Consider the following 23469-nt stretch of genomic DNA (forward strand, 5'->3'; position numbering starts at 1 on the left):
CCCTCAGGCTCACACAGACCTACTAAATCAGCATCTACATGTTAATAAGATTCTCCAGGTGATTCTTAACAAGGTTAAGGAACACTAACTAGAGAGCTGTGCTTCTCAAACTGTGGAGAAGAATCAAGTTCATGTTTTGTTGTTTCATTTTCAATCAAGTATATACAATTGCATTTGTAAGAAAAGTAAAAAAGGAACTATGAAAACAGTGAAAATGAAATGAAGAAAAAGGTCAAAATATAAATTCAAAAGTCATATAGAGTCAAAAGACATAAAATAAAATTCAGCAAATGTCATTAAATGTACAAATTTTTAAAAATTCCAAATGGTGGGCCCATTTTTTCTTTGGAAGTGTATACGTACGCAATTAAAATAGAAAGTCCCTATTACACTTGCGGCTTTTAGCCAAATAAAACATGGTGTGTGGAGTAATCTCCATATGAAACACCTGGAGGCACACTCTTAGTATGTGTTGGACATATTAACATTTAAAGATTTTTAAATTATTTTTATTAATGTATAATATATTATTAGCCCCAGGGTACAGGTCTGTGAATCATCAGGCTTACACATTTCACAGCACTCCCCATAGCACATACTCTCCAATATTTAAAGTTTTTAATGTGACCATTAAATTAGCTTCTTGCTTGTTATTGTATCTAATCTGGACTGGAGGCAAAACCATGCTCTTCTCAAAGAATACTGTGTATCTAAACTGTTTCTAAGTTTTGCCTAAGAGCACACATAAGGAGAGAAACAGTTCACAAAGGTACATTGATTGGAAAGGAAGAAGAAACTTTAAAGCAATCTCAGGAAGTTTAGGACTTTTTTTTTTTTTTTTTTTTTTTTTTTTTTGGAGAGAGTGAGAGAGAGAGAGCACGGGCTGGGGGCGAGGGGCAGAGGCAGAGAGAATCTCAAGCAGCTCCACACTGAGCCCAGACCCCGACACGGGGGCTCAATCCCACGACCCTGAGATCATGACCTGAGCTGAAATCAAGAGTCAGCCACTTAACCGAGCGAGCCCCCCAGCTGCCCCCAGGACCTTCTTGTAACTGCCTTCCAAAATGAAGCAAGTAGGGCTGTATTTTCAAAAATTATTCTCAACCTTTTATCAGTAGCCAGTTTATTCTCTAAGGTTATAACTAAACATCAGTTATCTTTCTTTTTTTAAGATTTTATTTGAGAGAGAGAGAGTGCACACATGGGAAATGGGCAGAGGGAGGGGAACTTGCACAAGCTGGGAAATAGGCAGAGAGAAGGGGACAAGCAGACCCCCTGTTGAGCAGCGAGCCCACCCTTGGTCTGGATCCCATGACCCTGAGATCATGACCTGAGCCCAAGTTCGACACTTAACTGGCGGAGCCACCCAGACGCTCCAATATCATTTATCCTCCGAAGAAAGAAAATGACAAGTTGTATGGATTTTTGGATAACAATTTTCAAACTAACCTTAAAACTTCACTAACATAGTCCCACTGCCCATGACTAGGACACAACTCGACCATTAGAGCCCTCCTCACAGGGACCAGACAAAACGGAGACTGACCCGAGTCTCATTCAACACATAGGAGTCCACATGCTTGGATACTGAACAATGGCGAATTATCGCAGTGGAAGTTTCCAGATGCTTACTCTCAATTTCTGTCCGTCGCTTGTCACAGAGGCTAATGAACAAGTCAGCTCTGTCTTGCTGGGCCAACGTCGTCTCTGAGTCACACTGCTTTAGCTCTTTTGGCAGAATAAACGAGCAGGATTTAAATAGTCGCCCTGGGGGCGCCTGGGTGGCTCAGTGGGTTAAGCCGCTGCCTTCGGCTCAGGTCATGGGTCTCAGGGTCCTGGGATCGAGTCCCGCATCGGGATCTCTGCTCAGCAGGGAGCCTGCTTCCTCCTCTCTCTCTGCCTGCCTCTCTGCCTACTTGTAATCTCTCTCTGTCAAATAAATAAATAAAATCTTTAAAATAATAATAATAATAATAAATAAATAAATAGTCGCCCTGCCCAGAAGTCTTTAGATTCCAGTTTTCTAGATTTATTCTGGACAAAAAGACTGTCAGAGGGGGAGCCCCAGACAAGCAAGATACAGTGAACTCATTACTGATGAGCTGATGAGATTGGTAACATTAACCAAATCCACAACGATGTAAAAAAACAAAACAAAACAAAACAAAAAACCCACAATGATGTGTTTACAATTTTATTGTAATCTGTAATCACTGTAATCACCACACATTTCATGCAGATCTAGATTCACATCCTTTGAGAGAACAAAGTGAGCCCTCCTCCACGTGTGACGTTTATGTTTGCCTTAGAAAAAAAACAACTATATGTAACCAAAATGGTAAATAATATTAAAATACTAAGGACCAGCTCACCATTAAACTCAGAATACCCTTCATAATACATCCCAAAGACAGAAGTCATGTATATTAATGACTGCATGTACCAAAACTGCTTATTATTCAACCTGGTGGGAGTTGTCTAAGATCCTGATATTTGCCATTTATTCAGGTCGAAACTGGGGGAGGGAAATGAATCTTTTACCACTTACGCAGTAGCCAGTCTGGACAACATTGACCTGCTTCTTCTCCCAAGACCTGAATCCAAACAGCTGCCCCATCCTGCGCCTTCTGTCTTTCTACTGCCTCAGTTTCCACGTCTCTGTTTCAACACCACCGCCTCAGACTTCAGCCATGGCTCGAGTGGGTTTCTGGTTCAGGCTCTTCACCACCCTTCCCTTCCAGACTTCTGTCCTTCATCTTTTCTAGAACAGGAATTATCTTTTCAAAATGTAACCGGAATCACTTCCTCATTAAAAACTCAGAAGACTGCCATCACCTTCCAATAAAATCCAAATTCCTTAGCTTTAGATGCAAACTCCTTCCTGATCTGAACCCCCTTCTGCATAGTCCTTTCAACAACGCCCATGGAAACCAAACTACCTAGCAACTGTCCATCATGCAGACACAACTTCCTGGTCTATTTCCATATTTTCCGGTATTTTGCAGTAATGCCGTGTGAATCTGGACAGGTGAGTTCATCCTGGGTTTGTTAACATGTAACGAATGAAATTACAACTCTCGTCATAAAATTCAGTGTTCCGTGTTCACCCTACCTCAAGGGCAGGACAACAAATCCCATTAGAAAGGGTAACCTTAATCTCTGTCAATGTTTAAAATGCCTAAAAATTAACATCCATTCCTCATGTGTGCACACGTGCACAAATCCATACACACTCACGTGTGTGCACTGTTTGTGCAGGAGCATGTTGAAGAAGGCAGAGCCAGCCTCTATAAGTCTGTGGTTTCCAACAGCTGCAAGGAGATGTCTTGTTACTCAGACTTTCCATTCCCAGAAGATTATCCAAACTATGTGCCAAATTCTCAATTCCTGGAATACCTCAAAATGTATGCAAACCGGTTCAACCTTCTGGAATACATTCAGTTCAAGGTAAGACACGAAACATCAGTCAGTAGTCAAAAAGTACTGCCTACCTGCTTCCTGTTTCTCTCAATTGCCTCGCCCTTGGCTCTGTAGATGAGATCGTGAACTGGCAAGATTGAGGACACGGGGCTGGATTCCTCCCCTCGTACTCACACCCACCCTAAGTAAATCGGAGAGTGGAGGTGGGTACTTTCTGTAAGAATTCACACGTATACATTTTTAGTTTGTCATAATTTCATCCAAGAACCCAAAGGGACCTGAAAATATCAAACCACATTCGCTGCTTGGGACAAAAGCACATAGGGACATTGATGACTTCTACCAGTCCCTAGGTTCCTCTCTTCTTGAGCATCCCTTCATAGGAAAAAAAACATGTGCAGTGGCCCATACACAGAAGGACCTCACTATCTGAAGGAAATCTTCTCTAGACATCCTTGGGAATAGAAAAATCTTTGAATATGGCGCTTTTCACAGGTCTTCTCCCCCTCCCTCCCCATTTCCAAGAACAGAAACAGAAAGAAGACAGGACAGAGGCAAACTAATACACTCTCTTTTTCCCCATTCTTTTCCTCCCCAAGAAACAGGACAATCCATGTGCTTTCCTTCTCCTACCTCCCCCTCTCCCTGCTACAGACGGGGATGGTAAGGAATTTCTAGGGAATTGAAAGCAACATGAATGACCAAAATTAGCCGTAAGTAAGATTCGTATTCACAACCTTAAAGGTACTAACCAACAGGTCACTAGTACCTTGAAGGGATGCCTGCAACCGCATGTTCACTGCAGTATTAGTTATAATAGTCAAGACAGGGAAACAGCCCTAGTGTCCACCGATGGGTACACGGATAAAGAAAATGTCCCCCACACATACATACACACTGGAATGTTGTTTAGTCATAAAAGAAGAAGCAAATCCTGCCATTTGCTACAACATGGATGGGCCTTTAGAGTATTATGCTAAGTGAAATGTCAAAGAAATACCAAAAAAAAAAAAAATCACCAAACTCTTAGAAACAGAGCAGATTGGTGGTTGCCAGAGGTGAAGAGTGGCACCTGGGGGACATGGGCCAAGACGGTCAAAAGGTACAGACTCCCAGTTATGAGATAAATCAGTTCTGGTGAATATAGTTCATGGTATTATAGCTGAATATAGTTCATGGTATTATAGATTTGAAAGTTGCTAAGAGAGTAAATCTTAAAAGTTCTTTTCACAAGAAAAAGAATTATAACTATGCAAAGTGATGGGTGTGAAATAGACTTACTATTTGTTGCAATTATTTTGCAGCTTATACATTGTACATTTATGCATTACACATACTATACATTTATCAGATCATTACATCATATACTTTAAACTTACACATGTTGTATGCCAACTATATTTCAACCAAATTGGGTAAAATGAAAGTATTCCCATTTTCCAAAGAGTATTTTACTCCACTTCCTTATCTTGCAAGGGATACAGTAAAAATGAAACACTATCATAGTGAATGGATATGATTCTCAGAAATATTTTTAATGCATCAGAGTTCCTGAATCTGATGAAGTTCCTTTACTACATGCTACCCCAAGTCTATTTTAGAATAATTGGAAAAGAAATGATTAAAGCTAGATTTTCACCCAAGTTTTAAGAGGATATACACATAAGAGATTTCTTTCCTGTGCATTCCAAATATTTAATTACAAATAGTTCTTTAAAAAAAAAAAAAAGATTTTATTTATTTATTTATTTATTTATTTGACAGACAGAGACCACAAGTAGGCAGAGGGGCAGAGAGAGAGGGGGAAGCAGGCTCCCCGCTGAGCAGAGAGCCCAATGCAGAGCTCCATCCCAGGACCCTGAGATCATGACCTGAGCCGAAGGCAGAGGCTTAACCCACTGAGCCACCCAGGCAACCCTAGTTCTTACATTTAAGACAAAAGTAAACTCTATTTTGAAATCAATTAATTTTTAATTAACTGAAAACTTAAATTTTAAAAAGAAAGAGTTCCTAATACAAATGTTGGAGTCCAACAAGTGCTTCAAATATTATAAACCAAACAGTGACCCCATTAGGAAAGACCTGAGATGCCTGTCTTCTCTGAAAACTGAAAAAAGACAGGCAGCAAAGTCTCTTGGTCAGTAGAGTATTTATGCTCTTGGATTGACTTGTACATTTATTTTACATATTTTCTGAATCAGAACCCTGCACCCATAAACATATATACATACTTGAGTAAAACAAACAAACAAAAAAAATAGACTGACATTTGAACTCCTCCAGAACATTCAGGCCATAAAGTTAGCATTTTCCAATCATTCTCTGGATCTGGGAAAACTTCAGCAACATATCTATAGGACCTTTCATAAGGTCCAAATTTATGCTTTCAATTTATATTACCCACATCTCTATTGAAGCACAGCTCTGGAGATATATACATAACAGAAAGATCATAGTTCTTGGTTCTATAATTTACTGTGAGAATTTGAGCAAAATCATTCAAACTTTTTGGATCTCATCACTTCTCTTAAATACCCCATCACAACTATAAGCTTAGAAAACTTGCATCCAGAAAACTATGGTTAGTCTGATAAGTCGATTCAATTTCTAAGTTTATGCTTATTAATTATGGTGAGTCTGTGCTCTAGAACATTTCAAATGTCAGCTGTGGCCAGCAAGCCCTTACCAGAAACTTCACAACAATTAATTGTGACTATGATTCTTTTTTCAGACTAAAGTCTGCCAAGTAACAAAATGCCCAGATTTTACTGTCACTGGCCAGTGGGAGGTGGTCACTCAGCACGAAGGAAAACAGCAGTCTGCCGTCTTCGACGCTGTCATGGTCTGCACTGGTTTCCTTACTAACCCGTATTTGCCACTGGACTCTTTTCCAGGTACAGCATTTTCTGAAATTGACCCTAATTTGTCTCTTGGGAGCCAGGCTGCTACTGGCTTAATCTGGGAACACATTTCTATGCTTCCTCCCTTCAACAGCTAAAGTTGTGAGGTAATAAGGATTTTTTCCTAACCAGCACTTTCTGGCCAGCTTTTGGCTTTCATTTGCTCCAAACAACCAATATGTGCCCAAAAAAGAGAATAAGTAACTAGCCAGCAGTTTTGAGCCTCACTGAGGTTCAGTGTCTCTCTGAAGTGATGGGCAACACTCAGAAAGTCTTATAAGACATGGGATGCTTATACAGGTGGTCAGCCTCAACAGCAGCAAACAGCCAAGGCTGAGTTAGAGGCCTGGACCACCTTACCCAACAGCAAACCTCATGGATCAAACAAACAGAGCTCTACTGGACTGGCAGACCTTCCAACACTGGTCTTTTTTTTTTTTTTTTTTTTTTTTTTTTATTTACTTATTTGAGAGAGAGCATATGACTGGGGGCGTGGGAGGAGCTGCAGGCAGAGGGAGAAGCAGACTCCTCACAGAGCAGGGAGCCCAGGGCAGGACTCAATCCCAGGACCCTGGGATCATGACCTGAGCCAAAGGCAGACGCTTAACCAACTGAGCACCCAGGCGCCCTCTCAATACCAATCTTACCAGCCACTACCAACTGGTCGTTTGAAATCCCTGGCGAGTTCATCGTTAAGGAGACTTTGAGCTCTCAAGTTCTGGGACTTTAGATTTGAAAAGGAGTCCTCCAGATCTCACCACCGCCCTCTCTGCCTCACAACAGGCTTGTGTAGTACAGAGTACACACATCCTAGGGTCATTGTTAACTGTTAACCAAAATTCAGATTCATTGAAGACTTTCAGAAACTTGTGTCTGGAGGCACATTGATCTGGAGGAAATTCCAGAGATGTTCCAAAAAGTCTTAGTAAAAATAGCAGATATCATAGAATAAATGAACAACTTTCCAAGATAACCACTTAATTCACTCAGATATGTATGTTCTAGTGTGTTTACTAACACAAACATGTTCACCTAATAAAATGCTTATGCTGCCTCACTGTGACAAAAGAGTGAAAAATATTAGTCTGATAGGAGACTCAGCCATAGGGTCTCATTTTTGCTTATTTGTGATCAAAGGATCTTGGTTTTGAGAGAATCTAAGATAATTTAACGTCCCGGGGTAGAATTATTATCTATGGATATTATGGAAAATAATAAGGATAAAAATTCTAGGATTCTCCTCAAACTTGTCTAGCTCTCCCTCCTCAGCCAGTCCCAGGTCCACTTTTTCTGGAAAAAATAGGTTCTTTGTATAGAATGTATTACTTTTGATTGATTGTGTTAATGCAACCTTGAGAGTATTTACCAAAACTATCCATTCACATTTAATGTTTCAGTAAGAAATTTGGCCTCAGCTGCCTGAGATACCCTTTCTAGTTAGAACAGTAGATCTGACCCCAGTATAACGAACACGATCCCTTTTTCTGAGAGCTAGCTCCTGCTGATTCAGCACACTCAGCCTTAGTTCTAGTCAGTCGCCAAGGTAAACTATCCGTGAACCTCCCCAACCCACAGGGACCTTTTCAAATAAGAAACACATTTTAGGGGCACCTGGGTGGCTCAGTTGGTTAAGCGACTGCCTTTGGCTCAGGTCATGATCCCAGGGTCCTGGGATGGAGCCCAGCATCAGGCTCCTGCTCAGTAGAGAGCCTGCTTCTCCCTCCCCACTCCTCCTGCTTGTGTTCCCTCTCTCACTCTGTCACTCTCTGCCAAATAATAAAGTATTTTTTAAAATAAATAATAAAAATAACCAAAATAATCCAACAAGAAGATATTAATGGAACAACATTTATGTTTCATTCGCTGATCCTATAAAATTATTTATTTGTGACTTTCTTTTTCTATAGGTATAAATATCTTTAAAGGCCAGTACTTTCATAGCCGACAGTATAAACATCCAGATATATTTAAGGACAAGAGAGTCCTTGTGATTGGAATGGGGAATTCGGGCACAGACATTGCTGTGGAGGCCAGCCACCTGGCTAAAAAGGTACCTTTCTTCATGTGACTTAATGAAGAATTTTATCTTAAGATGCATGCCTCGGGATCCATGAATGTGAAAAATGATGAAAGAAATAAATATGCCTAAAGCACACACACATTTTTTAAAAAAACAGATTTTTTTAAAGATTTTATTTATTTATTTATCAGAGAGAAAGAGAGGGAGCACAAGCAGGGGAAGCAGCAGGCAGAGGGAGAAGCAGGCTCCCTGATGAGCAGGGAGCCCCATGCAGGACTCAATCCCAGGTCCCCAGGATCATGACCTGAGCTGAAGGCAGATGTTTAACTGACTGAACCACCCAGCCACCCCCCCCAAGAAAGATTTTTAAACCATTTTTTCTTATGTGTTTATAAATTTTTTACTGCAAATTCCAAGAGTCACTTTTCCTCCAAGACCAACTTCTCTGACCTCCTGTTTTTGTCATTTTCCCGGTCATCCAACAAGAGCTACCGGAGACATCTGGGTCTTACTTACCTAGACCCATCAGTGAGAAAATCCTGTCCTTTTTCCTTTGAAGATTTCCCATCGCTTTTTCCTTCCTTTCTTTGTTAATCTCCACTACCCTCAACGGGTCCGTACAGTAAGGTCTGTACAATGAGTCCATACAATAATCCCCCTAATAATAATTGTAGAAATGATTCATATTTATTGGGGCTTCCTCTGTGCCAGGCACTTCACTAAATGCCTTACTGTCTGACCTCAAAAGTCATCAAAAGAAGCCGTGGGAGTGGGTCCCGTCAGTACGCTTGACTGTAGTGAAGAAATGGAGGCTTACAGAAGCTGAGGAGGATGCCTGACATTGTACCACTAGCAGATGGCCGAGCCAGCCTTCAAGTTCAAGTCCCTCCGGCCCAACGCACCTGTTCCTAATTCTACCCACATCCCCGCATGCCCACTCCCTCCCCCACATGCAGTGACCCATCCATACAGACACCCTAACACCCACAAACAAATCCTCTGACAAGCCAGCTCTCGTTATGACACTCTCATGTTTAAAGACTTCTAATAACTCGCTAAAAAAGAAATGTCAATTATACTCAAGTAAAAACAAAAAAGTGGGAAAGAGAAGCAGAGGAGACAGATCTGAGAAAGCACGGGCCACTTTTTGATCACGTTGCCAAACCAAGGAAGCTAGGAAAGCTCTGCGGGCTCTGTGCTCCTGCCAAAATGTACAGGAAACTCCTACTAAAATAGAACGGAATGGAACGGGATGGATAAAATAAAATAAGCAACACAAAAGAAAATATTAATAAGAAATTGCAGGTGAATTAGCCTTGCATTATAGGGTTCTCCTTAATTCGATTCAAATCTGCAATTTCAGCTTTATCCCCCACTACTCTGAGCCCTTTCTGGTTCTGCATCTCTTTTCCCCTTTCCTCGTACCCGACCCCTCTCCTCCTGCAGTGCCTTTCCTCCTTTTTTCACAACCCGCAAGAACATGCCCAGCTATCTCACCCCAACACAGTGATCTCTGCCTGCGACGAATTTAGGTAATAATTTTAATGAACATTCCTCAGTTGGCGGCAGGAACAACAAATCAAGATGAGTTGTGCCCAATGTTGTGCCAGGCACTGGGAATCACTGAAGAACACAATAGAAACAAGATTTCTGCCATCATGGAGCACAGGGTCGTGGGGGACACAGATGCCAATGAAATAAGTACAGATAATCAGATCGCTGATTGCAAGAGTGACAATAGCCATGAAGAAAAAGAACTGGGAGTGTGGGACTATAATATTCCTTTCGGGGACTTTCAAAAAAGGACCTGATTGATAGATGGATCTGGGGAGACTGACAGTTTGGAGGAGTTATCCTGAAAGAAGAAAATGGAGGTCCTGAAATAAAAAACAACACAGTCTCGCTCACTATGACCACCACATGTGGGCAGCACGTTATTGTTTCTATTTCTGTAATGATCAGAAGTTTCAAATTCAGTCAGCTGGTAAGCTCAAATAGCAACTCTGAAAAGGAAAAAAGAGAGCGAGAGAACTCGTCGGAACGAATTGGGTTACTGAACTCTGTCAATTCCAACAATGGTTTCTATTGAAACTCTCTGTCGACAACTTTCAGTTGTTGGCATACCTACAAAATTGTAACCACCTGCTCCGTTGTTTTTTCACGTGAAACTTTCAGCTCCCCTCTCTTGTCGCAGTACCTCACTCACGGCAGTGGCTGGCAGATAGTAAGCTTGTTACATGTTCTAAGGCATTTGAATACTCTAGATGCTCAAACCATGATCTCAAAAGAATAACTTAAAGATGGGAGCTGGAGGAGTCAGAAATATGTGGTTGAGGATGTATTTTGAGGGTGGTATTTCTCGTGCCATTCTAATTGTCAAACTTCCTGAATTTCTGGCAAAGCCAACCCTGTTCCCTGGCTCAGACTGAGTGGTTTCTTTGATTGTTTCTAGGTGTTTCTCAGCACCACAGGAGGGGCCTGGGTGATGAGTCGAGTCTTTGACTCAGGGTACCCATGGGACATGGTGTTCACGACTCGATTTCAGAACATGCTCAGAAATTCTCTCCCAACTCCAATTGTGACTTGGTTGATGGCAAGAAAGATGAACAGCTGGTTCAATCATGCAAATTACGGCTTAATACCAGAAGACAGGTAAATATAGTGTATCTGCTGAGGGCTGTTGGGCAGAAGGAACCTTGATCCTTCCACTGGCATATCCAAACCAGGCAATTACACAACCATGTGACTGAACATGAAAGAAGACATCATACAAAGGTACTTCATGAGCCCTAACTGTGTTTGAGTTCTTGGTAAGCGAAACTATAAATTTCATCTTGTCAATAACCCTTTAAAGTATTATTATAGTCTCCTGTTTATCCTAGGTAAACTGAGGCTTCACAAAGTTCAACTACTTGCCCAAGCTCGTTTAGTAATAAGCGAGCTCTGTGAGCTAGGCAAGTTGCATAAGCCTCAGCTACAGCGATCCAAAGAGAGTGACTTGTCTATGACTACTTTGACATAAGCCACATGCCTTGTTTCACTGTGTGGGAAAAATCAAATGCTCTAGTTGCCCCTTGCCACCTCTCCAACAGCAATGCCTTCTTTCCCGTCAAGATGACCTTGATCTCAGTCTGTCCTAAATTCAGTCTATAATGAGTGACCACCTACAACTTACCTCATTAGCAAGAACTGAAGGCTCTGCTTTCTCGTTCATTAGTTTGTACAATGACATTCCATTACCGGCATGGCACCTTAGCCTGGAGATCCTGTCTGATCTATCTCCAGACTTCACTCGGGGCCGCATGGATCACGGGGCGCCCAAGCCCCCGCTGATGGCACACAGCCCCCTTGTGTGCGCACACACACCCGCTTCCTCTGGCTCTCTTCAACCTTCTCTCATGCATCTTCCTCTCACCCTGCTCTCTGCTTGCCTCTACTGTCACCATCTCTTCCTTCCATATTTCCTACCTACCCTCTTCCATGTCCTACCTTGAAGCCCCTTGGGGGTTTTGACTCTTGGCACCAGAACTTTGTCTACCATAAGCTTTGTTTAACCTGGGTGGCAGCACAGGGACTACAAACCATAAACCTTAAAAGATGTGAAATGAGCCTAAGGAGCTATCATCCCTTCACTCTTGGATTTAATCTTTTATCATTTCCAAACTTCTTACGTACATACTATTTCATGCTTCCATGTTATTTGGCTTGCCATGTTGTTTGGGATATTGGAAATTTTGAGACCAATCCCAACCTCTCCATCTATTTCATATGCTCTTCATCCTACCCAATGAACTACGGATGCAAGCATCAGTATCCCTGTTTTACAGATGAATAAAACCCAATGGGGACCAAATGACTTCCTCAAGCTCTGTTAAGTATAAACATTAGGATAAGAAGCCACCCTTGCTCCTTCCTATTCCAGTGCTCTTTTCCATTTTAGCCCACTGTCTCTTTCTGTGCTTCACCATAACCTCAAAATGGCTCAGCTCATTTAAAATCATCTCACAAAGTACTTGCTTAGTGAGCCCAAAGACAGAGGCAGAAAAAGATCATTCTGCCCTTGTTCCTTTTAAACACATGCCTGCTTTCCTTGTCCCATTGCTCCCTAGGCGGAGAGAGCTCCCAGCAGTTCTCAGCAGCTGTAGAAGTCCCCGGCTTCCCTTGGAGTCCTTCAGCACTGGGTTATCTCTAAAGACACTGATAACTGAGATCTGAAAGTCAACAAGGGAAACGGGAGCCAGGGAAAGCTCTGACCCCCCTCCTCCATAGGCTCCCAAACACTAGCAAATGGTAAACACATTTCATCATCTTGGACACTCATGAGTCCTTCCCACAGAAGGGGCTTGTCCCATGGCTGGCACCTCCTGCCTGGCCAAGGGGAGAATCCCAGAATGAAGAAAGGAAGGGAAGGGAGAGGGACGGCTGGCCTCACCGGCCCCTGGCAGTCTCGTCACTGCCCACGTTTCTGTTTAGGACGCAGCTGAGAGAGCCTGTGCTAAATGACGAGCTTCCGGGGCGGATCATCACTGGGAAGGTGCTCATCAAGCCAAGCATAAAGGAGGTGAAGGAAAACTCTGTCATATTCAACAACACCCCCAAGGAAGAGCCTATCGATATCATCGTCTTTGCCACGGGCTACACCTTTGCTTTCCCCTTCCTGGATGAGACCATAGTCAAAGTTGAAAATGGCCAGGCATCGTTGTACAAGTACATTTTCCCTGCGCACCTGCCACAGCCGACTCTGGCTGTCATTGGCCTCATCAAACCCTTGGGCTCCATGATACCCACAGGAGAAACCCAAGCGCGATGGGCTGTCCGGGTCCTGAAAGGTATGTTCACGAGAAGCTGCAGGGCACATGTGGTTTTGGTTTGCCATGTTATTTGGGATATTGGAAATTCTGAGACCATCTCCCACTCCTCAAAACAACACAGTCTTTAAAAGCAGGATCCATTCTATTCTTCATGGAATTACACTGTCGTAACGAATTTGAGCCATTACCAGCACAAAAGATAAATCAGGGGTCAAAAAATACAAGTTGCATCTACCTGTTATTTTTGCAGAACGAACAGGTTCAATTTGAATGGAAAGTTTCAGTCAGGGGAGTGGCAGAACTCAGCTGTGAGGTTTTGTTTTATGGGTTAACTAGGGAGATAACCCAGAGGATACAACTTCTCGGCTGGTAACATTATTACCAGGGGCATACCTCCAATCCGTGTCGGCTGCTACCACTTTTTTTGCCAGAAGAACAGATAAGTCGCTGGGTACTAAGAGTGAAACGTGAGCAGTGGTAAAGCATCTTTACCCAGTAGGCAAGCAGGCCTAAAGTTAAATTGCCTTTTTTGTTCGTACGTTGCACAGGTATAAATAAGCTACCACCGCAAAATGTCATGATAGAGGAAGTTAATGAAAGAAAAGAAAACAAACACAGCGGGTAAGTTAACTAAGTTAACCCCTCATGCATCCTTTTTGAATCATCACTCAAATGGGTAAAAACAGTGGCAGAAGAGATGAGTTAAAGGAAACGGACTCAGTGGGGAAAAAATCTAGGCTAGCCTGTTTAAGGTGAGAGGGGGGAGTTGAAGTGTCCCCAAATTGTCACTTCGGACGATGGTCACCTAATGCCACCTGGAGTCTGGATTCTTTTTTGTTGTTCTTGTTATGTTATGTTAGTCACCATACGGTATGTCATTAGTTTTTGATGTAGTGTTCCAAGATTCACTGTTTCATATCACACCCAGGGGTGGAGTCTGGATTCTAAACCAAATATAATTCAGTCTCATCTCCCGGATATGTTATTCATGCCTTATTTATAATCAGGCAGAGCTATGCACAGCACTCTGATGCCAGCAGAGACTGCTCATTCATTCATTCGACAAATCTTTCTCCAGCTGTGTTATTTATTCAGAAGCTACTCTAGAGTGGGACTCTGCTAACTCTGGCCTGCAGGCCAAACCGGCCGACCACCGGAATTTTTCTTTTCTGAATTTTTTCTTAATAATTTTTGAAAGATTTTATTTATTTATTGAGGGGAGAGAGAGAGAATGAACAGGGAGAGAGGCAGAGGAGGAGGGAGAAGCAGACTCCTCACTGAGCACGGAGCCCGATGCAGGACTCGATCCCGGGACCCTGGGATCATGACCTGAGCTGAAGGCAGGCCCTTAACTGACAGAGCGACCCAGGTGCCCCTCTTTTACATTTTGAGATGGATGGACAGAAAGAAGAATATTCTGTGATATGTGAAAATTACAGGAAATCTAAATCACAGTGGCCATAAACTTTTATGAGAACATAGCCACACTCATGGTTGCTTTTGAGTTACAATAGCAGAGCTGAGTAGTTGAGACAGAGACCATAATATGGCCTAAACACACTTAACATCTGGCCTTTTGCCCAAATAAGTTTTTTGACTCTGTTCCCTGGAGAAGAGGCTTCCTCTTATGCTCTACTGTCTGGCTGGTACAACATCGAAAACTAATGACATACTGTATGGTGACTAACATAACATAACCAAAAAAAAAAAAAAGTTTTAAAATGATTGCATTTAAGAATTGTTATCACTTCTCTAATTTATACATGTTTGCAAACTTCATGCTGATCTATCCTGGACAAAGTGTTAAATCCCCAAATAATAAACACATTTTAGATGTCTCTTTTTTACCCTCAACCTGGAGTATAAACCGATCTCCATTATAGAATTCTGCTGTAACGCAGATAATGAATTAGAACTGCACAGTGGAAAGGCTTCTTGTCATAGGGCAGTCAGTGATTTCAGGGCTAGACCAGCAGTACAGGCGATTCCACCCTATGGATTTTTGTGGACTTTTCCATTTTACAAATCTAACAATAATTGAGTTTTAGAAAAATTTAGAAATAGTGAAGTTATGTAAAAACTTTTTTTTCTAGAAATTACCAATTATTTGACAAAAGAACTAAAGAATGCCAGCTGCCTTCATGAGCATTTGGAGCACTACGTATACACAGTGTCTTGTCAAGGAGCGCATCTAGCTTTTACATGCATATATATATAATGAGACCATCAGACGGCTATGGGCTGGGAGGGAAGGACACACAAACCATTTCAAATTGTCTAGTGTTGCTGTTTACTTTTGGCACTTTTACTTATTCTGGATTATCATTATTTTACCTTTTTGTCTTCTTTATCCCCAATTTTCCTTTCCTAAAGGTTTGGCTTGTGTTACTGCAAAGCTTTACAGTCAGATTATATCACATACATAGATGAACTCCTGACCAGTATCAATGCAAAACCCAACCTATTCTCTCTGCTCCTGACGGACCCGCGCCTGGCTTTCACCATCTTCTTCGGCCCATGCACGCCGTACCAGTTCCGCCTGACTGGCCCAGGGAAATGGAAAGGAGCCAGAAATGCCATCTTGACCCAGTGGGATCGAACATTCAAAGTCACCAAAACTCGAATCGTACAAGAATCCCCATCTCCCTTTGCAAGCTTACTTAAACTCTTAAGCCTTCTGGCTTTGCTTCTGGCCATTTTCCTAATTTTCCTGTAAAAAAAAAAGATTGCCCAGGTGGTTTGTCCAATGCCCCTCGTAGATTTACAGGGCTCTGGTCCTTCCATTGCCACGTCATTCTCTTCATCATAGCCGTGAGCCTTACTGGAGTGGTGATGGCCATGGCCCGTCCTTCCCTGGCTGCCACTGGTATTTCTGGGCTTCTCCTGCTGCCCCGGCTTCCAGTGCTAGAGGAAGAGAAACGGTCATGATTTCTGTGCATTTGAAGGCTGCTGGGAAGTTCCATGTTCCCTTTACGAGAGAGCTGTTTAAGACAGCACTCGGCATTCCCAGCTCTCTCTCATATAAACCATTTTCATAGGCCTCAACTAAGCACCCTACTTCACAAAAGATTTCGTTGTACCAGAATGATCCTGTTATGGTATCAGCCTCAGACATAAAAAGAAAGGAAAAAAAACCTAGAAATTCAATGTTTCAAGTGGTCTTTTATGCTCTTTTTCCAATTTGGGGAAAAGATGCAGGCAAAGAGAGAAGAGGACGAGGTGTCCACTCCTCAAAGCCATCAAAGAATCGAGGGTTCAGCAAATTCCCCGGAACCTGTCTAAAGGAATGTAGGGACCGCAGAGAAAGACAAAGACCATACGGTTTCACTTATACCTAGAACCTAAAAAACAAAGTAACAAGTAAACAAAACAACAACAAAGAAACAAAATCCAGAAATAGGCTCATAAATACAGGGAACTAGTGGCTGCCAGACGGGGAGGGGTGGAGGAATGGGCAAAATAGGAGAAAGGATTGAGAGGTAGAGAGTTCTGGCTACGAAACAAGTAGGTCACGGGGACAAAAAGTACAGGAATAGAGTCAATAATATTATAACTTTGGATGCTGACAGATGTAACCATGCCCATGGTAAGCATTTTGCAATATATATATATATATATATATATATATATATAATCATCATTGAATCACTATATTGAAAAAATTTATCTTAATAAAAATAAAGGGATGATCCTGCCTGAGAGTGCTTATTGCCCTAGAATGCACTCTACAACATAATGGGGTTTTGTTGTAGGCATAATAGCATAATGTTATGCTATTATAGCATAATAGCAACATTATAGCATAATGTTGCAGGCATAATAACAGGCCAAATCAGATCTACCCCACAGAAAATCAACCACCACCACTAGTTCATTGAGCCGGGCTCCACAAGGTGAAATGTCCATAAAAACCCAAAAGCAAGGGGTTCAGAAAGCTGCCAGATTGGTGAACACATAGAAGTTCGGGGAGACTCATGCCCCTAAAGAAGACATGGAGGCTCTTCCCCCTGTTCCCATGTAGCTTGCCCAATGCGTGTCTTCCACCTTGTTTTTCCTGGGTTATATCCTTCCATAATAACCTGGTTCTCCAGCAAATAAAATGTTTCTCCAAGTTCTGTGACCTACTCTAGCAAATTAATCAAACCCAAGGAGGGGTCACTGGAATCTCCAATCTATAGCCGGTCCTCGGAAGCACAGAGAACAATCCAGGCTGAAGCGAGAGTGGAGGCCATCCTGAAGGACTGAGCCCTTCCCCTGGGGAGACTTTATGAGGGTTGTAAGAGAATATTACGAACAACCTTATCCCAATAAATTCGACCTGACCAAACAGACACAAAGAACCAAATCTCCCTCAAGAAGAGAGAGAACTTCAGCCCTGTATTTGCAGTTAAAATTCTCTTTGAGCACCTCTCTCAAGGACTAACAATTCCATTCACCCACAGTTTTGCTCTGAAACACAAAAGAGCTCACCTTGTTCCTTTGACCTCTCCTCCCCCCTGTCATCTCACAGTCCTCAACCCGTCTGTCCTGTCAGTGTGTCTCTCTCGCCGAGCAGGGGTCTGTGGGAACTGTCTGTGAAAGCCCAGGCTCCAGAGTCACCCTGCCAGGCTTGAATTCCACTTCCTGGTTTTTAGTTCAATGAAATCCCACTTGTCTATCTTTGTTTTTGTTGTCTGTGACTTTGGTGTTCTATCCAAGAGATCATGGACAAGACCAAAAATATCCAAAAGTCTCCAGTGAATCTCTCCTTGTGTCTCAAATCCTCACAGCCTGAATTGCATCAGAGGCAATCATTTCGGGGGGTTTGGGATTCCCCTTTGACTAAAGACCCACCCCTGGAGCAGGGGGGAGGACAGCCTTCCAGGCTCAGAGCTGCAGGGAGGAATGGAGGAATGAATGGATCTCTGACCAACATCTCTCCTTTCACCATTATTGTTCTCATGATACTCAGTGACTTCACAGTCAAGTGTGCAATCCTGCCCCATCATGTCCTCTCCGCTCCTTAACCCGGTTACCTCTAACGATCTTATCCTCCAGCCGCCTCAACCACTCACCACTATGTTCACCCTCTAGACCAATGATGTCCAAGAGAACTTCCCACCACCACAGAAATGTTTCATCTTTACTCTCCGACGAGATAGCCACCAGCCTCGTGTGGCTCCTAAGCACTTGAAATGTGGCTAGTGCCAATGGAGAAATGCATTTTTAATTTTACTTAATGTTAACTAATTTAAACCTCAACTTAAATAGCTCCATATGTCTAGTGGCTATTGTATTAGCCAGTGCAGGTCTTGACCTTGTCGTTCTCGGCAAGAGCAGCTCTTCACAGGCTGATTCGCAAACATTCCTTTCTCCACCAACTATGCCATTGTCCTCCAGCTAAGTTCTTCTCATTCAACATTCTAACATTCTCTTCTAACCGCTGGGACTTCCAACCCAAACACTTGGCCATCTTCTACTTCGCACCTCCCCTCAGTTTCTTACTTCCCTCGTTAGCCAGCTTCGACTTCGGTAATATCATACTTGCATGGGTGCCCAACTCATTGCCCCTCTTGTCCATCCATAGTTGCATGGCAGAACTCTGGCTCTGGTCAAAAGCCAACTCTCTACCTACTTCAAACCTCCTCCTGAGCACTTGACTTTGAGCAGAGGAAAAACACTCAGCCCTCTAACTGATCACTCTCCAATTCATGGCAAAACTACTGCCCCCAAATCCTGCTAGACTGCCCTACTCCCCTCCCTCCCCAGTCTGATCTCCTAGGTGAGACCATTTTGTATCATTGCCTCTTCCCACATCCTCCGCCACTTCCTTCTCAGCTCACTCTCAGATGAGAAATAGTGACAATGAGCAGAGAACATCACCAGGTTCCCACCACCGCACTTCCCAGTCCACCTGGGGCTGTGCCCATATGCCCTTCCCTATTACTAAGGGTGACTACCTGTGCTCTGCAGGGCAATTCCTGCTAGCGTTCTGGATTCCAACCCTTCACACTTACCTAAGAACCTCTCTCCTACAATTAGTCCAATTACTCTCCCAAGTTGTTGACCATTCCCTTTCTCCTGGACCACTCTCTACCATTATATGGCATAATATTCCTGTTTTCTGAAAAACCCTCTCTAACCACACATTCCCTTCAACAAATGCTTTTATGTATCAGAGTAGCGTGATCTAATTCGTGGTTTTAAAAGATCATTCTGGAAAGCAGATTATAGGGGAGCAAATGAAAGTAAGAAAGCTAATTAAAAGGCTATTTCAGAAGAACCATTCCAGCAGCAGCAAACCAGGTAATAAGGACCCATCCTAAACTGGGCCCTTGGAGGCTGGAAGACTGTGACAGCACAGACCAAACTAAAGAGACTTTGCAGCTAAATGCAATTTGTAAATTTGGACTGGCTACTTAATCAGGAAAAATAGAACTATGAAGAGGGGTGTGTGGTTCAAAATATACAAATCAATTAATGTGACCCACCACATTAACGAAACGAAAGATATATGTCATATAATCATCTCAATAGATGCAGAGAAAGCATTTGACAAAATTCAACACACTTTCATGATTAAAACTCTCAGCAAAGTAGGTACAAAAGCTATTTGTCTTAACATAATGAAGGTCATAGATGACAAGCCTATAGCTGATATCATCCTCAATGGTGAAAAACTGAAAACATTTCCTTTACGAACAGGAACAAGGCAAGGATGTTCCCTCTTGCCCCTTACAGTCAACAGTACTAGAAGTCCTAGCCAGAGCAATTAGGCAACAAAAAGAAATAAGAAGCACCCAAACTGGAAAGTAAGAAGTAAAATTACCTGTTCACAAATAACATGATCTTACAGATAGAAAACCCTAAAGACTCCAAAAAACAAACCAAAAAAACCCTGCTAGAACTAATAAACAAAACCACAGTGATTAAAACAAATAGCACTGGCATTAAGAAAGACGTAGACTGGGGCGCCTGGGTGGCTCCGTGGGTTAAAGCCTCTGCCTTCGGCTCAGGTCATGATCTCAGGGTCCTGGGATCAAGCCCCGCATCAGGCTCTCTGCTCGGCAGGGAGCCTGCTTCCCCCCACCCACTGCCTGCCTCTCTGCCTACTTGAGACCTCTCTCTCTCTGTGTCAAATAAATAAACAAAATCAAAAAAAAAAAAAAAGGGGGGGGGGGGGAAGAAAGATGTAGACCAACAGAATTGTGAGCCCAGAAATTAATCTTCTACAAGCCTTCCAAGAACACATAATGTGGAAAGGGCAGTCTCTTCAACAAATGATGCTGGGAAAATTGGATACCCACTTGCAAAGGAATGAAATCAGAACCTTATATCACACCACATACATACAAAATCGACTTAAAACGGGTTAAAGACTTAAACATAAGACCAAAAATATAACACTCCTAAAAGATAAACTAGGGGGGAACCTCTTGACAGTCTTCTTGGCAATGATCTCTTGGATATAACACCAAGGGCACATACAGCAAAACCAAAACAGACAGGTGGGACTTCATCAAACTAAAAACCTTCTTCACAGCAAACAAAACAATTAACAGAATGAAAAGACAGCCTACAGAATGGGAAAAATATTTGAAAACCATACATCCAATAAGGGGTTAATATCTAATATCCAAAATATGTAAGAGACTTCTACAACTTAATAGCCAAAAACAAAACATACAATCAAAATAGAATCTGATTAAAAAATGGGCAAAGTTCTTGAACGGACATTTCTCTTAAAAAGACATGCAAATGGCCAACAGTTATATAAAAAGGTGCTCACTGATCATCAGGGAAATGCAAATCAAGACCACGGTGAAATATCACTGTCAGGATGACTATTATAAAAAACACAATAAAAGTCGCAAGATGAATACCCAACTTTTGTAGCAACATGGACGGGACTGGAAGAGATTCTGCTGAGTGAAATAAGTCAAGCAGAGAGAGTCAATTATCATATGGTTTCACTTATTTGTGGAGCATAACAAATAGCATGGAGGACATGGGGAGTTAGAGAGGAGAAGGGAGTTGGGGGAAATTGAAAGGGGAGGTGAACCATGAGAGACTATGGACTCTGAAAAACAATCTGAGGGTTTGAAGGGGCGGGGGTTGGGAGGTTGGGGTACCAGGTGGTGGGTATTATAGAGGGCACGGATTGCATGGAGCACTGGGTGTGGTGAAAAAATAATGAATACTGTTTTTCTGAAAATAAATAAATTGAAAAAAAATTTTTTTAAAGTAGCAAGAAATGCTGAGGATGTGGAGAAATTAGACCACTTGTACACTGTTGGTGGAAATGCAACATGGGGCAGCTGCTGGAGAAAGTGGTATGTAGGTTCCTCAAACAATTCAAATTAGAGCTACCCTGGGGATCCGGCATGGATCCACCCAGTAGCCCTGAAATCAGGATTTGACAGATAAGGAGATGAAGAAAACATGCAACACAATACACTATACAATACAACGGAGTATCATTCGGCACTGAAAAGAGAAACAGAAACAGAAACAAAGACAGTCCTGCGATACATGACGATCACTGATGATGCACCTGGAGACGACGTCATGCTCAGTGACATAAGCCAGGCACAAAAAGACAAAGCCTGGCTGGCTTAGTGGGTTAAGTGTCCACCTCTTTATCTCAGCTCAGGTCTTGATCTCAGAATCATGAGTTCAAGCCCTGCTTTGGGCCCCATGCTGGACGTGGAGCCTACTTGGGGGGGTAAAAAAAGACAATCTGTATGATTCTTCTCTAAAATAGTTAAACTCAAAGACAGAGTAGAGTGGTGGTTGCTGACTGGGGGCAGAAGGAAACAGACAGTTGTTCAGCTTATATGAAGTTTCAGTTCAGGGCACCTGGGTGCCTCCGTTGTTTAGGCGTCTGCCTTCGGCCCAGGTCATGATCAGAGTGTCCTGTCCCTCTGCCTCTCCCCCTGCTCATTCTCTCTCTATCTCTCAAATAAATATATAATCTTTAAAAATAAATAAAGTTTTGTCCTCTCTGGGCTCAGACCTAGTTTGCAGCAACATGGCTAAACGCACCAAGAAGGTCGGAATCGTGGGCAAATGCGGGACCCGTTATGGTGCCTCCCTCAGGAAGATGGTGAAGAAGACTGAGATAAGCCAGCACGTGTACACTTGCTCCTTCTGTGGCAAAACCAAGATGAAAAGAAGAGCTGTGGGGATCTGGCATTGCGGCTCCTGCATGAAAACCGTTGCTGGTGGCGCCTGGACGGACACCACCACTTCTGCCGTCACAGTAGAGTCTGCCTTCAGAAGACTGAAGGAGTTGAAAGACCAGTGGACGCGCCACCATTTGAAACATTGCTAGCCTATAATAAATGGGTTAATTTATGTAACAAAAATAGATAAATAAATAAAGTTTCAGTTACGCAAGATGAATAAGTTCTGGCAACCTGCTGTCCAACACAGTACATACAGTTAAAACACATATCGTGCACATAAAGGTTTGTTAAAAGGATAGATCTCACCTCAAGTACTCTTACCAAAAACAAACAAAAGGGCACGGGGAAACTTCCTGAAGGCGATGGGTATGTTTATTATCTTGATTGCGGTAATGGCTTCACAAGTGTATGGAATGCATCCAAACTCCAAACTCATCAAATTATGTTCATTAAATATACACAGGGTTTTTCTGTGTATGTTATAGCTCAGAAAGAGTTGTGTGCCAATAAACTAGCCATGGGGTAGGAAGGACCCCAGACTTAATGCAACTGCCAGTTTCCATGGTATGAAGAGTCCCACCCCGACCAATGCCCAAGCTACTGCGGTTTCACTGAACTTGGAGGTGGAAGGAATGCACACCTTCTCACGGCACAAGCCAGCTCTCACGGCATGCCACTGGCTAAGAACGCTTTGGAGACAACTGAAGAAATGTGAAAGTAGCCGGGGTATGTTGGATGATATTATCGAATTTGTATCCCTTTTCTTAGATGAGGTAATAGCAGTGTGAATGTGTGGAAGAATGTCCCTGTGGCACCTGTTGTTTAAAGACTACACTCAGGGCACCAGGGTGCCTCAGTCAGTTAAGTGTCCGCCTTCAGCTCAGGTCAAGACCCCAGGGTCCTAGGATCAAGTCCTGCGTCAGGCTCCGAGTTCCAGAGGGAGTCTGCTTCTCCCACTGCCCCTCCTCCGTTCCCTCGATTTCTCTCTCTCTCTCTCTCTCTCTCTCTCTCTAATAAATAAAATCTTCATAAAAATAAAGACTATACTCAGATGCGTGCGTGTATGTGCACACGTGTGTGTGTGTAAAGAGAAGAAGAAAATGTACCAAGAGGTGGATGCCTGAAGATATGGGTGAGGGAGACACTGGTGC

At 42.7% G+C, this 23469-nt stretch overlaps 2 protein-coding genes across 2 annotated transcripts in view; both read left to right on the forward strand.

Annotated features, from left to right (window-relative positions):
- FMO1 (flavin containing dimethylaniline monoxygenase 1) overlaps nucleotides 1-16756 on the forward strand; it is a 28732-nt gene extending 11976 nt beyond the window's left edge. Inside the window, exons 3-9 of the mRNA XM_059145300.1 lie at nucleotides 3259-3447; nucleotides 6152-6314; nucleotides 8228-8370; nucleotides 10793-10992; nucleotides 12814-13169; nucleotides 13700-13772; nucleotides 15525-16756. Of these exons, the coding sequence (XP_059001283.1) occupies nucleotides 3259-3447; nucleotides 6152-6314; nucleotides 8228-8370; nucleotides 10793-10992; nucleotides 12814-13169; nucleotides 13700-13772; nucleotides 15525-15867 (1467 nt within the window). The 3' untranslated portion in view covers nucleotides 15868-16756. The remainder of the gene's footprint in view (nucleotides 1-3258; nucleotides 3448-6151; nucleotides 6315-8227; nucleotides 8371-10792; nucleotides 10993-12813; nucleotides 13170-13699; nucleotides 13773-15524) is intronic.
- A 4504-nt stretch (nucleotides 16757-21260) lies between these two features.
- On the forward strand, nucleotides 21261-23304 carry LOC131814722 (large ribosomal subunit protein eL43-like). Its single transcript, XM_059145946.1, has one exon. It carries the CDS (start codon nucleotides 22162-22164, stop codon nucleotides 22462-22464), a length of 303 nt encoding a protein of 100 aa, XP_059001929.1. The 5' UTR covers nucleotides 21261-22161; the 3' UTR covers nucleotides 22465-23304.
- Nucleotides 23305-23469: the final 165 nt, after the last annotated feature.

Source organism: Mustela lutreola, chromosome 14, assembly GCF_030435805.1.
Source record: "Mustela lutreola isolate mMusLut2 chromosome 14, mMusLut2.pri, whole genome shotgun sequence".
In the NCBI taxonomy this organism is placed as follows: domain Eukaryota; kingdom Metazoa; phylum Chordata; class Mammalia; order Carnivora; family Mustelidae; genus Mustela; species Mustela lutreola.

What these genes read in the sequence shown, in the direction of transcription:
- LOC131814722 (XM_059145946.1), top strand. Translation starts at nt 22,162, where the DNA reads ATGGCTAAACGCACCAAGAAGGTCGGAATCGTGGGCAAATGCGGGACC.